The 15,403-nt window shown below is 31.6% G+C and overlaps 2 protein-coding genes across 3 annotated transcripts; both read left to right on the top strand.

Annotated features, from left to right (window-relative positions):
* The first annotated feature begins 2,021 nt into the window (after positions 1-2,021).
* Positions 2,022-5,893, top strand: LOC107432501 (ras-related protein RABA1c). The gene is made up of 2 exons (XM_048464971.2): positions 2,022-2,392; positions 5,206-5,893. The coding sequence occupies exons 1-2, from the start codon at positions 2,172-2,174 to the stop codon at positions 5,639-5,641; spliced, it is 657 nt and encodes a 218-aa protein (XP_048320928.1). The 5' UTR covers positions 2,022-2,171; the 3' UTR covers positions 5,642-5,893.
* Positions 5,894-6,800: 907 nt separating this feature from the next.
* On the top strand, positions 6,801-15,233 carry LOC107432569 (anaphase-promoting complex subunit 6). 2 transcript variants are annotated; one of them, XM_025066683.3, is made up of 16 exons: positions 6,801-7,324; positions 7,794-7,980; positions 8,851-8,878; positions 9,166-9,205; positions 9,492-9,537; positions 9,774-9,853; positions 10,019-10,200; positions 10,299-10,424; positions 10,902-10,976; positions 11,299-11,424; positions 12,017-12,086; positions 12,712-12,794; positions 13,417-13,530; positions 13,676-13,775; positions 14,482-14,517; positions 14,859-15,233. In XM_025066683.3, the coding sequence occupies exons 1-16, from the start codon at positions 7,079-7,081 to the stop codon at positions 14,979-14,981; spliced, it is 1,662 nt and encodes a 553-aa protein (XP_024922451.2). In that variant the 5' UTR covers positions 6,801-7,078; the 3' UTR covers positions 14,982-15,233. The 2 variants fall into 2 exon arrangements, with proteins under 2 accessions (XP_024922451.2, XP_015899228.2); XM_016043742.4 differs by having other exon boundaries at positions 6,806-7,324; positions 7,794-7,928; positions 8,851-8,924.
* The last annotated feature ends 170 nt before the right edge of the window (positions 15,234-15,403 follow it).

The following is a 15,403-nucleotide window of genomic DNA, read 5'->3' as shown; positions in this document are numbered from 1 at the left end:
CAATCCCTACCCATCTCTTTCCTTGCATAGTTTTAATTTATTTCATCGATAATCTGTATTTTTTTATTCATTGCTCGGAAAGTAGGAAATATTTTTACTTAATGAATGTTTTGATTAGTTTGATTGGAATATAACAAAAAAATTTACAATTTTTTTTTTAAAAAAGCCTACCTCATAATGATCTATGTTATAGAAGGGATGACATAACGTATTGGTTTGGCCAGAAGTGTGATTTGTATTGGTTAGATTAGAAGTGTGATTAGCCTTTAATCGAGTCAAATTCATCAACATGTTACATAATTACTTCATGGAAAGTTACAGGCTTATTAATTAGCTATGTTATATTTGTCAATGTGGGACAATCCATAAACAATAATTCCAAAATGTGGAACATCCAAGCAGTAATGATCAAAGTTCAAACTCTTATCCAATATCAATAAATAAATAAATAATAAAAAACTATGTTATATTTGAGGAGGCTTGTGTCTTTGTTACTTCAATGAGATTTGGGCTGTGCATAATGGGCTAATACATTGGCGCAGATTGGATTTAATAGTTTATTTTATTTCTTTTCTTTTTTATTTTTATTTTTATTAGATAAGGGTTGCATTTGAATTGAAGGGAAATATATATTTTACTATAATAGTTCGGATTATCTAAATTGCTTGAGTTTCCAAATTCACAATTTTTTCTAAAAATATAAAAATATTTTATTTGCTTATTAAAGTGTGATTATTTTATCAGATTTATAAAATCAATGGTATTTGTGACATTTACGCCACTTACAAATGGATAAAAGCTTAACCTTTTAATTTTTGTTTATGCCCAAAAAAAAAATAAAAATTGAAGGGATATATAATTAGTTACAAGTTTGAGTTGCTATTTGCTAATAGATCTTAATGTATAAATTGTTAAATTGTTACAGGATCCTCAAGGATTTCTTTAAATGTACTATATTATTTTTGTAATTTATTTTAAACAGTTAACTTTCAAAATTTTTTTTTTTCAAGAGATTCTTTATTTTAATTTTTTAAGATAAATAGTTGGTCTTGTTCTTCAAATATACATAATCACATCTGCTATTTATTTTAATATCATACTGATATAATTTTAATAAAAAAATATTTTTAAATATCACTATTATAATATTTAATAGATGATTTATATAAAATAAAAAAAGTTATAAGTAAACCAATAAAGAATACTGTTGAAAGATGTTTTAAAAATTTCACTTTTTATTTAAAATATATTTTTTATTTTAAAAAAATATCTTTGAAAATGCTCTTAATATATAATTATATATGGGAAAAATTCCATATATATGTGAAGTTTTAATTAAAATTTCATTAACACATCTGAAAATGAAAACAATCATCATTTACTGCCTTTACAGTTGACTAAATTAATTAATGAAGTCTATTTCTTTAATTTTAAAATAAAATTAAAAATTTTGTTTATGATCCTTTTATATAATAATAGATATCAAAAAATATAATCTATTTATTCTTTCTTTTTATTTTTTATATTGTTATCATTATGTAAATGAAATTTTATAGTAAATGATATATATTTTTATTACAATATTATGAATTAAATAAGAGAATAGTGATGTAAGATTTATTTTGGATACTTAAGGATAAAATAGATTTTAAAAAAAATCAATTTTATAAAAAATCAACTCCAAAGATAATAAAAAATAATTATTCAAATTTTATATATTAAGTTATAATTTTTCAAACTTAAAGAGTATAAGTAAAGTTTTTATTAAACTTCCAAGGTTTATAAAAGGTAAGTTAATCTTAAATATTATTTTGATTTTTATATAAAAAATTTACATTATATTATATTTTTTAGGATGGTTTCGAGACTTATGTATGGGGAAAAAAAAATTTATTTGATTTAGAAAAGAGAAGATTTAAAAAAAAAAAAAAAAAAAAGTCACATTTTGAAGTTGAGTGGGAGGTAGGGCAATTAGATGGAGGTTCCCTCATATTATAAAATTTGGTGAGACTCGCATGATTTCATTTTCTCTGGCGCTTTTTTAAAATCCATCTTTCACACACTTCCCACACTTCACTATCCCACCGAAAGGAAATACCTCCAAATCCTCTGCAAATCTCTCTCTCTCTCGCTGTGCAATTTTCACAGAGCATAAAGCTGAAACAGCTAAAATGGCTGGGTATAGAGCTGACGATGACTACGATTACCTCTTCAAGGTGGTGTTGATCGGGGACTCCGGTGTGGGTAAGTCCAATCTGCTCTCCAGGTTCACAAAGAACGAGTTCAACCTCGAGTCCAAGTCCACCATTGGTGTTGAGTTCGCTACCAGGACTTTGAATGTTGATGGCAAAGTTATCAAGGCTCAGATTTGGGACACTGCTGGCCAAGAAAGGTCTTCTTTTCTTCTTCATCTTTGCTTTTCCTGATCTGGGTTTTTCTTAGCTTTTTGCTTTTTGTTGTTGGTATGTTTAGTTTTGTGAAGTTCTGGTTGCTATGTTTAGCTGCTTTCGTGTTTTTTTTTTTTTTTTAGTACTTTTTCATGCTGTTTCCTTTCTTGGATGCTATGATTTGTCAGATTTACTAAAATTCAGGTGTGGTTTTTACCATTTATTGTTAGATTTAGTTGTTTATATCCCAGATTTGGTCAGTACAGAAACCCATGATCATTTATTATGGCAATTGGTGTTGTTAGCAAGCTTTAAATGTTTTAGTGTAATTGTGGATTTTCTTTTTTCTTTTTGATTTGATGAATGTGGATAATTGGTGGATTTTGAATGTTGGCTGGTGCTCTGAGTTTGGGTATTAAAGGCCTTGCTCATCTTTCAAACTTGTAAAGCAGAATTTTTTTTTTCTTTTTTGATTTGATGAATGTGGATAATTGGTGGATTTTGAATGTTGGCTGGTGCTCTCGAGTTTGTGTATTAAAGGCATTGCTCATCTTTCAAACTTGTAAAACAGAATTTTTATTTATTTATTTATTTATTTATTTTTGTTATTACAACTGATCTCAATGTGAGGAAGTTCTGTTTTTTGGTGCCAATAAACGAAAAAAAAGGTTTTATCCTAATTACTTCTGCAGCATGGATCTCTTTGTTAGGGTGTTGATAAGATGTCCACGGGTAGTAAGTACATGTGTTTTCAAATGCAATGTCTTTATCATTATTCAAACGAATTGATTAAGTTCATTCCTTCAGATTTGTTATTTTAGTGTGAAAGAAATTTTTTTATGTCAAAATTGTAGTTACCTAAATTAAGCTGAATATAAATTATTGAATATAAGAGATTGGTCACCAGTAGCTTACCTGAATATATTTCAAACGGATTGTAAGAATTGTCTCTAAGAAATAATATTTAATATAGTTACTTGAGAATGAGTTAGCAGAGTCAGGTGGATCCTTGCTGTCATGTTGTTCAAGTTCCAAGGCAATTCGGTCAATTTATTGTGTGTAACACGACTTTAGTTGGATTTGCAGGTGGTTACTGGGTATGGAGATCTAGGATTCCAACTTTACTTCAATTTTAAGAAAGAGATCTTCTAAATTGTTAAGCCTGCCTTGTAATGCATTTTGTTTATGTGCTTTCTTGTTCACCCAAAAATAAATAGAAAAATAGAAAAGGGAAAAAGAAAAAGAAAAAGTGTGTGCTTGATTACTTAAGAAAAAGTTTGAATATAATATATGTATATATATATTTTCCTTCTGTACTGGTTCAAGAATTTCTAAGAGCACAAATAGTATTTGTATAATGAGTTGTATGCAGCGTATGATGCATTTAAATTCTCACTTGTTTGATTGTGTGTGGCTTTTCTCATGTCCCTTTTGATTTCGTGCATACATTTAATTTTGACTTCCCTTTTCTTGTTTAGTACAAATACAGAAAGAAGCCATACTAGGATCAAGTCAACCTTATTATGTTTGTTCCCCTTGGCTCTTAACTCTATTTTGCTTTTCCAAATTTTCATTTTTTTCCTTCATTATTTTTTAGCAATATTCAAAACAGTACCATTTATCATTGGAAACACTTGATTTTGGAGTTTGAATTTTTGAAGCGAGCAAAATGAAGAAAAATCTTGAAGCTAGTTAGCTATTATGTGATAATGAGCTTGTTTATGGCCTTTGTGTTTGTTGAGCCAGCATCCTGCCAGTTGTTTGTCATGAACCTTGGACTTCTAGCATGAACTGGAGTGGTTGAAATTGGGTTAAAATAGATGGGGGAGGTAGAGAAACTAGATGAGTTCAACCTCAATTTGTGAAAAGCAGGTAAAGAGGAATGGGAATATTCAAAGAAGGAAGAAAGTTGATGACAATTTTCTACTTGTTAAGGCTGTAATGTTAACTTGTTATCCATGGTTGGGTCTATTTCTTATCAACTTAAGCTTTTGGAATTGATAGAATTTAACATTAAGGCTATGTTGAGTAAACTTATTAGATAGAAGACACGTTGCCATGGTATGGTCAGATCTAGAAACAACTAAAGGCAGAGCTAGCTTGTGACAGGCATATGATTTAAACTCTGTATAGGATCTGAGTAAAATCAATTTACTAGAGATATATGGCTGAAACTTGATAACTAACATTTTTATAGGCTGCAATGCTGGAGTTGGAGGGAGGTATTAATGAATTGTTTGGGAGTTTGTTGATTGTTTCTCTAGCTGTGTCCTATGTGGTTTTGTTACACACAATACTCATACTTAAATAATACAAGCCATACATGTGTAAAACAACAGATTATCTGAAACAGGGGTTAGCAGGATACAAAAAATGAGACAGAAGTCTTTATGCCATCAATCCCAAACACTTAAGAAGTGGGTCCAAATATGTATCACACACATACACTAAACAAGAAATGTTTAAGAGAATCATTGTTTGCTCCTGTTAAATATTTGCTGTCATATCCAATTGCAGTAAACTAGCTAGAGGAGTTCCTAGAACAGGGCATATGACTTTTAATTGCTTGAAGTAATCCTGGGATGTGCACTTAAACTGTTAATATTCTTGTTTTTTGAGTTAACATATGCACGTCATCTGAACCGTTCATAATTTCATGTCTAGTTCTTTAAATATTTAAATTCAAATCTTATTGTTTATGCATAATGCACTTGATGCAAATCTTGATAACTCATATTCTTGGCATTTTTCATTCATCGACTATTCTTGATACATTCTCCCCATGTCCGCATTCTAAATTTTTCATCCAACTCTGCAGGTACCGTGCCATTACCAGTGCTTACTACCGTGGGGCTGTGGGGGCACTCCTTGTGTATGATGTTACCAGGCATGCAACATTTGAGAATGTAGATAGATGGCTGAAAGAGTTGAGGAACCATACTGAATCCAACATTGTTGTGATGCTTGTGGGTAACAAATCAGATCTTCGCCACCTTGTAGCAGTCTCAACTGAGGATGGGAAGTCCTATGCCGAGAAGGAATCACTCTATTTCATGGAGACTTCTGCACTGGAAGCAACAAATGTTGAAAATGCATTTGCAGAAGTTCTGACTCAAATCTACCATATTGTAAGCAAGAAAGCAGTTGAAGGAGCAGAAAATGGAACAGATTCTTCTGTCCCATCCAAAGGAGAGAAAATCAATATAAAAGATGATGTTTCAGCTTTGAAGAGAGTTGGGTGTTGCTCAAGCTAGATCGCTGGGACAACTTGACTTGAATCGATTTAGTTTCTTTATGCTGTGCCACTGTAACATTTTCTGGGTAAACAAACTAGTGAAGAAAAGAATTTTATTGAGATCTCAATCCGATACATGATGATTTCAACAAAAGCTTAATAGCACGTTAATCGCTTCCGATCTGCTTTTAATTTTTCTTTCTTTTTTTATTTATTTTTTGGAGTGTAATTGAGAAATTTCATTATATTATTTATCAACCCACTTTCTTTCCCTCTCTCTCTCTCTCTCTCTCTCTCTCTCTCTTTCTTGTTGCTTGTTTTACAATTCCTGAAAGCTGAATCCAAAGATTCTAGGCGATGAAAGTATGAAACTAATATTTTGATTTGGGTCATTGGGCTTGTAAAATTGATTTTTATTTTTTATTTTTTATCATTCATAATAATTTTTTGGCATTCATAGGCTTACTAAGTCAAATTTACTTCTAAAAGTGACTTGAGATGTGAACAGCACCAGATCATATACCAAGTTATAAAAATCTTAAATATTTGAAAAATAAGAAATGAACAAGCTAAAGTCCTACCTTGTAAATTGTAATGAAAACAAGCGTGAGAGACTCACAAGTCTATACAAAGACCACGAATAATTACCAACTCCTACATTTAAGCCCAAATTTACATATAATTTTGGTTTCTTTTGTTGCTCAAAGAAATAACCATATGTTCTTTTTATTATTTTATTATTTTATTATTTTTTAATGAATAAGCACATGTTCTTTAAAATATCTTTAATGTCACTTTTTATTTTAAAGAATATAATTGTTAAAACAAAAAAATATTTTGAAAATTTTTATAAAAATAAAGAGTAAGATTTTTTCATTTTTAATGTTACTCCAATATCACTCTTTTATCATCATTTTTTTATTTTCTAATTATCAATCAATAATTATGATTATTTTTTTAAAGAATCAAATTCCATTCTTTATTTTAACTTTTCAATTTGGAAACCTGCAGAAGTAATGAAAAATATGTAACACTCATTCAACTAGAGAAATCTAGGCATTTATCAAAGAGCAAGTTAAAAATGCTCTAAAACCAGAAAAAATAAAAAATAAAAAAACTACAAAACTCCAAAACCCCGGGAGTACCGAAATTTTGTTGCTAAAACTACACCAAACTTCAACTCTTATTAGCTTCAAAGATTTGAGTTAAACAAAAGAATGAAGATGTAAATAAAGACAAACTTATGCGTTAATGATAGAGGTTTAGGCTTTGGGGGTTTACAGGCCCATATCTGAACCTCCCGCTCAAATACTTCCACTCTTCTTACAAAAACCCTTTGCACTGATTCTCTCCCCTCGCTCTCTCCCTCTCATTCCCTCCGACCCCCCAAAGCCCTTGGTTTTTCAGTTCAGGCTTAGAGCAAAAGAAGGCGATCGGAGCAATACCCACTAAAAAAATGAGAGAGGAGGAGATAGAGAAGCTTCGTGGGGTTGTCAGGGATTGCGTGAGCAAGCACCTCTACTCCTCTGCAATTTTCTTCGCCGACAAGGTCGCCGCCTTCACCAACGACCCGGCTGACATTTACATGCAGGCCCAGGCCCTCTTCCTTGGTCGCCATTACCGCCGAGCTTACCACCTCCTCAACGCCTCCCAGATCGTTCTTCGTGACCTCCGCTTCAGATACCTCGCTGCCAAATGCCTTGTAAGTTGTTTTGGGTCCAATCTAATTCCTCTACGTCGATCATTTGAAAAGGGTTTTACTTATCTTTGTGCGATTTCTTTGTTTTGCTTGTTTGGGTTTGACATGGGTTTTCTTTTCTTTTGTTGTTGAGGTTTGCATTTTCTTTTTTCACACCTTTTTCTTCGATTTTCTTATGTGTTGATTGATTGATGAGACAGATGTAAGTAAATTTGAACTGAAAGTTTGATTTTTTCCCCTCCCCAAATGTGGTTAGAGAAAAAGGAACTTCATTTTATATTTTATTACTTGGGAAACGAACAAAATTGTTATCTATTTTCATTACCTTAAATGGCTTTATACTATGTTGCTGTACTCCGCTCAGCTTTTGCTTAACAGTCAAACAATGAGTCTGTTTATTGTTTGGTACGGGTTTATGTCTGGTTTCATATTACTAAACTTGTTGCTAACTTTAAATTGGATATTTTATTAGGAAGAACTGAAGGAATGGGATCAATGTCTACTAATGCTTGGTGATGCGAAAGTGGATGAACATGGGAATGTCAGTGATACAAAGGACTCGAATGTCATGTACTTGGATAAAGATGGGGAAGATCGTGAAATCAATGCAAGTCTTCCCTTTTCATATATTTTCCCCTTTAAAACTTCGCTGTTACAGTGTATGATGTTCACGTATACCATACTATATTTCCACCTTTATGCACTGCTAGTTGCTATCTTAATAGTTGAGTTTTCAAAATGGACGAATTGCTAGCTTTGTAGGAGCTTGGTAAATCCAAAAGCGAAAAGGCATTCTTCTTCCAGTAACTTGCAGTTCGAATAATAGAATCTTAATTTATATTTTTAATTTTTATATAGACCTGTATTTATTTGTATTCCATTTGCTTATAGCTCTCTTTGGAACTATCTTCCTCTTTATAGTTATACGATGGTCTTGATGTTAATAGTTTATTTTTATTTTCCTTCCTTTCTTTTTTATGATGATTTGTTTTTTAATTAATCTAAACTCCTTGAAGTATATATGACTCTTTGATTGTAATCACGGTTGTTAATAGGCAGGGAAAAGTGGTAGTTGTTTGAAAAAAATATTGTCTTTTTGATGTAAAATGTAATAGTTACAACTCAAGACGAACTGCAAAAGATGAATTTCCTTAGTCAGCAACAATTGATATTGTTAAGTTTTGTTTTTGTTTTTGTTTTTTCTTTGTCTTTGAATTTTTTTAATCTTTGATTAGCATGTGACTATAAAATGCTGTTTTGGAATTGAAATGAATAATTAGTATGCAGTTTTTTTTATGACAGATTTACTTCTTTAGCACTCTCTTTGATAAAGTTCCGCACAACTTATCTATGTAATTTAATTATCACTAGTTTTGTACTAGCTGAAGCCTAAACTTGGATTCTCTGATGTTTGTTTCTTGTTGATGGAATTAAATTGGTAAATGCTTTTGGTGAGTTTTGATGTTTAAATGTCATTTCTTTTATAAGTTTTTTCAATCTTATGGTGTGACATTTTTATCTCGTGACAGATAATTTCTGCAATATGCTTCTTAAGAGGTAAGGCTTATGAAGCTTTGGAAAACCGTTCTCAGGCGAGACAGTGGTTAGTTTCTCCTGCTTTTTAGCTTGGTTTTGTTGGCACATTATTCGGGTATTTTCTTGGGTTAAATCAATGGTCTATTCGTACGATCTATTAGATGTATTCAATGACATTTCCTGGATTAGGAATAACCATTTTATAATATTGTTGCTTTTGTTGAGTAAATTGCATGTTGATTGAAAGGTTGATCTGACTTTATTTGCTTCTTCTCTTCTTCTTTTTAATTTGTTTTTATATCTTGAAGGTACAAAGCTGCTATCAAAGCCGACCCTTTATGTTATGAGGTATGCTTGAGTTCTTTTCAGTGGTTGGGTACAATAAATTAACCAAAAATTTTTTCTTTGATTTCCTTTTCAAATCAATAGAACTTTCCAAGTAATTACTTGATATTGTTTCAACTTACGGAGATTATTTACATATTTTAGCCAAACATTATAAGAAGCATTGGTGCCTTGATTAGATGTTCTTATTTTTCTCCCTTTTTTTTTTTTTTTTTTTTTTTTTGGGTGAAATGCTTTGATTCAATGTTAATTAGTATTAGCTTTTGTCCTTTTTACTTTTGCTTTTCAGGCATTGGAATGTCTTCTAGAAAATCACATGCTTTCATGTGAGGAAGGTAAGGGCTATACTAACTTTCTCTCGCCTGATCATTTATGCATGTATTTAGAAAGAGAATGGTATAGTGGAGTTGGATCCGTAGTTCAGGATTTTAAAATTTATTTCTGAGCTCCTTGTTTTTGTCATTGATTCTTTCATAGAGAATAGGAGTTGTCGTTGCATTACTTTTAGACATTATTTGTCTAGTTCAGCAGTGGTAAATTACTTGAACTTTGATTTGGTTCTCTATGTCAGAGACAAGTCTACTTTCCTCATTGCAATTTGGTCCTGAAGATGGATGGCTTTCATCATTCTATTCTTGTTTAATAAAGAAGGTAAGTAGGAGTGTGACTTTATAAATTATCTGTCCAAGTCCAAATGTGATTCAATGTTGAAGATTTTTAAGATCTCCTTTTTCTTTCTATGATTGATTTATTGGCGTTTTCTGTGGTGTGTGTTTAGCGTACTAACCTCTGCTAAATCCTTCTTATGTTATTCAGTATGACAACGAATATGTTGTAGAAGCCAAATTTAGAGAGCTTGAAAAGGAAAGTTGTAACAGTAACCCTTCAGATCCATCCTTCATGCGTACTCTGAAAAGCAATACAGATCTTTTGGCCTGCAAAGCTGAGTACTACCACCAGTGTGGTGAACATCAAAAATGCTTTGAACTGACCTCGGTGTAAGTTTCCTTTTTGTTTTTAACATCTATTAGCAGTAGCACTTGAGTGTTTTTTTTCCCCCTGTAATTTTATTTAAGTTGTTCCATTTATTTTGTAGGTTACTTGAAAAGGATCCTTTCCATCTTAAAAGCACATTGGTGCATCTAGCAGCTGCAATGGAACTTGGGCATTCAAATGAGCTTTACCTTATGGCATGCAATCTAGTAAAGGACTATCCTCAAAAGTAAGACTGGCTTATTATCTTTTATTTATTTATTAATTTTTATATTTTATTTTATTTACTATTGTTCTGTTGAAATGCTATGATATATTTATTTATTCATTGATTTCACTTTGGAATTTGGATATGGGCATATAAGACATATAGTCATTGAGTATACTTTGCAGCATCAAATGTTTTGCTCATTGTCAGTCCCAACAAAATATTTGTAAGTCAAGTTACAGGGAATGTAGAAGTAATGCATAATACATAGCTTGTATGAAGATTGAAAACATTGACAAATTCATTGCTTTTATTAGAGCCCCTTATTTAAGGGGTGGGCAAAAATAATGGGGACATTTAGTTAGCATTTGGTATCATAATGTTGGTAAAATACCATTGGAATGATAAATTTTAGTTTGTTCTTTATGTTCTATGTTTATATGCTCATGCACTGCAGTGCATTTAGGGGATTAACTAATCAGATGTGTTCTCTTTCAGGGCTTTGTCATGGTTTGCTGTTGGTTGCTATTACTATTGTATCAAGAAGTATGATCAATCACGACGTTATTTCAGGTCAAGCTTATGACAACTCAGAGTCGATCTCCTCCTTATTTTTACAAATGAATATGTATTTGAACTGTCATTGCTCCCTGTTGTTTTAATTTTTGTTTGGCATTAATCACCTGATATGTAAATGACATTTAAATTTATTATAGTTTTAAAAAATGCTCTATGTAAATTGAAAATTTGCATTTTATTTCTAGTTCAGCTTCTAATAATAAGATCTTCAATTCAACAGTGCTCAATCTTCTCTTTCGTCCGAGTTAGTGATTTTATTTGCTTTCTGATGTTATTTATTGGAACTCATTTCTATTAGTTATGTGCTATGCTACAGCAAGGCCACCAATCTTGATGGAGCCTTTCCACCTGCTTGGATAGGTTATGGTAATGCTTATGCTGCTCAAGAAGAGGGTGATCAAGCAATGTCGGCTTATCGCACTGCTGCTCGTTTGTTCCCAGGGTAATCTTGGATATCTTAGTTGATGTCTTTCTTAAGATATAAATAATCAGCTTTTAATTACAATTATTTATTCTACAGTATAGCTATATAACAAATTGGGTGTATTTATGTTATAAATGATTGTTGACCATGTTTAGCTTTGAGTTGAAACATTAAATCTACGTAACCTTTCTTTATAGAAATCTTTTGATTGTTGGTCAACAATTCTAAATTTTTTTTAATATGAACACAAATTGTTGGTCTTGACAATATTTAGGACTGTTGGAAAATTGAAGTTAGAGATTTTTTTAAGGTGTTCCCCGTTATGTTTTAAATGCTTTCTTTTCTTCTGTTTGTATGTGTTGTTTTTCTGTATATGGTAGTCAATGTAACCTTAGATTTTAGCTTTCAGAGCTTCAAAAATAATTCCTAGCTAGTTCTCAGTGATTACATCAGATTGAACAACTTTGTGTTACTATTGACATTATCGTGGTTGAAGACATAGCTAGCATCATATGATCTGGTTGTTTCTTCAGTGACAAAGAGTTGAAGTTCTCTTATTATTTATGAATTGTCTTTTTACAGGTTGAATCTTGATATTCTCTTATTCCAGGTGCCATTTACCAACATTGTACATTGGGATGGAATACATGCGAACCCACAGTTTCAAGCTTGCTGAGCAGGTGAGCAACAGTTTTCTAAACATGGCTAGAGATCCATTTGTGCCCTCAACTTTGGTGGTTTTATGTTGAAATAGATTACATTTTCTCCGGACAATGGTAAAGAAAATCCTTATTAAGTTTTTTATGGTTTATGTTAAACAATATTTAGAACCAGCATGGGAAAAGGATTTGTCAAGTCTTGATGTGAATTCTTTTGTTTAATAAAATCAAAAGGATGAAATTTTTATGTTGAAATAGATTACATTTTCTCCCCACAATGGTAAAGAAAAATCCCTACTAAGTTTTTTATGGTTTATGTTAAGCAATATCTAGAACCATCATAGGAAAAGGATTTGGTCAAGTCTTGATGTGAATTCTTTTGTTCAATAAAATCAAAAGAATGATATTCTTTACTGTTAAATCTTTTAGAAATTCTTCTTATTCGTTTTTACAAGCAGGCTTTGATTGCTCAGGAGCATGTAAATACTCTCCTCTTCATCATTTTGAATACCTTCGTTTGATAAATATGATTGTCTTGTTTTATATGTATTTAGAATTGACAGCATTCATAGCTTCATTAGCTGCATTTATTTAACAACTTTAGTAATGTAACTGTCAGGATATTAATAGATCTATTTGTTTTCAGTTTTTTATGCAGGCTAAGATTATTTGCCCATCGGATCCACTTGTATATAATGAACTAGGAGTTGTTGCTTATAATATGAAGGAGTAAGTAATTTACCCTTGAAGTATGTAACTTGTATATAATGAACTAGGAGTTGTTGCTTACAATATGAAGGAGTAAGTAATTTACCCTTGAACTATGTAACCTGTATTTAACATGAAAATGATTTTCCTTTAACGTATGGTGTTCGAAAAGACTTGCCATCAACTTGAAATGAATTCTGAATGTTGGTGTAGATGAGAAATAGTGAAAGCTTTTTTGTATGCATTTAAATTTGGCTTAGATAACGAGTTCAAACATAGAGATGTAAAGGAGAATATGCTTTTGATAATTATATTTTAATTCCAATGCAAGAAAGTGTTGGAACTTAGTCCAGAAATGAATAAACCATGGTAATATATCACCTTACACATTCCATGTGAGCATGAGTACCCAAGAATGATAGTAAATCAATTTACTGCTTGCACCGATTATTTTTCGTTCCTATTTCCTTTATGAAAATGCTTTCACAATTTACTCTTATGCTTGTGATTGCTGCATGTTTCTCTCTCTCTTTTTTCTTTTTTTCTTTTTTTGATTTTTTTGTTTAGTTTATTTCAAACCATATATCTTCTTTTTCTTATTCAGTTCTGTTTTTTATAAGCATACGGTTGCCTTTTCATACAGGTATAGCAAATCTGTTTGGTGGTTTGAGAAAACTTTGACTCATGTTCCTTCTCCTCTAAGTGAAATATGGGAACCAACTGTCGTGAATCTCGCTCATGCCTACAGAAAATTGAAGTATGTTAATATGGTGGATAAGAATATCTCCTCATATTGATTCTTTTTATTTTTTATTTTGTTTTTATATTTTTTATATATTTCATATGTATGATTGTAAAACTAATAATTTCTCAAGCCTAATCATGTATAATTAATATATCAGGATGTACCAGGAAGCAATTTCATACTATGATAAAGCACTTGCATTATCAACCAAAAGTGTGAGCACTTATGCAGGTCTTGCATATACCTATCACTTACAGGTATAAGAAGTGTTACTTTACTCTTCTTTCTTCCTCACTCTTTTTAAAGGAAATTTTTTTATCATTACCAAGGTAAACCCAAAAGCAAATATCAGCATTTGTGGTCATTGTTGAATTGTTAAAATGCTCATATTTTTAAATGAGGGGTCTGCAAATCGGTCTGCACTAAAATAGGGTTTGCTCATACAGAAACAAGTGAATAAAGCAATTGTCATTTATGAACGTTTTAGTTACAATTTGTCATTTGTGAATATGTTCACTTAATTTTTTGTTTCTTTCAGTATGACAATATTTCATGTGTGAATTTTGAGAAGCAGATATCTTGAGGTTGAGAAATATTTGTATGAAGTTGCTGATGTGATTGACCTTGCTCTCCAAATTAATTACCAAATGGGGCTATTAATGGAACTTGCAAGTTCTTATGACCTATTGAATTTGAGTAGTTATTTTGATGAATTGTTGTTGATTTCTAGTTGAGTGCGTTCCATTCAAAGGCATGAGTCACTACTTTGGTCTATAAATTTGCCATTTATACTATATTTTCTCAGCATTATTGAAACGTGAATCTAAATCTTGCTTGAAATGCATTGAGTTGACTTTTGTGTTCCCACACTGAAAATTGTCTAAAAGTGTCTCCTTTTTTCCCCTTTCCTTTATGATAATATATGTTAATGTGTCTGTATCTCTTCCTTTTCCCACTATGCAGGATAACTTTACTGCAGCAATCACATACTATCACAAAGTAAGTAATCTAAGCTTTACTTTTACCGTTTGCATGCAGTAGATGCTGAATTCTCTCCACTATGTCTGCTAATGGTAGAGTCGGGTATCCCCCAAAGCTGATTTACTTCAATGTGTTTTACATATGGTTTTTACTTGATTACCCCCCCTATGAAATGGCATTGGAATACTGTATATTGCATTCCAGGAAACCTAAAAGTGTTCTTTAATGCATCCATTATGGCTGATTCAGTTACTTCTTAAACATTTAATCATGCAGTAATTTGGTTCTTTGAAATCTCTTTTATTTCATGGTTTTTGCTTCATTGGTTTGAATATGCTTGTATTGTGATTTCTGCTCAGGCTTTATGGCTGAAACCAGATGATCAGTTCTGCACTGAAATGTTGAGTTTGGCTCTTCTAGATGAATGCCGTTGCGGTGCAGATCCCAAAGTTGAATTCCGAAGCAATGATGTTTACCTTTAGTTGACGCTAGTTTTGGTTCTTTTTACTGATGTTGTATTGTATCTAATTATTACCATAGTAGCCCTACAGGTAAAACGGTGATGCTACATTTATTGTATCTTATATCTGGGTAGAATTTAGGCAAATATTTATTATAATCGTCCTCTAGGTTGGTCCATGATGCCTGTAATTTTTGACATTTCATGGACCTTGAAATTTGTTGAATGATCTTCGGCCAAATGTTTTCAATGATAGGAAAACAATTTTTATTTATTTATCTATTTATATTTTCCATTTTGTGAGTTACTCATTACGTGCTTGAATAGAGTTATGTCTATGGCATCCTAGTTACATGACAATTTCACGCATGAGAAGCATACTATTCTAGTAAATCGGACTGTCGCCATACGGCCAAGATGGAATATAGATCCTATCATTCTTAT

This window comes from Ziziphus jujuba, chromosome 11 (genome assembly GCF_031755915.1).
Source record: "Ziziphus jujuba cultivar Dongzao chromosome 11, ASM3175591v1".
Taxonomy (NCBI): Eukaryota; Viridiplantae; Streptophyta; class Magnoliopsida; order Rosales; family Rhamnaceae; genus Ziziphus; species Ziziphus jujuba.
This window is presented reverse-complemented; position numbering and strand designations above follow the sequence as displayed.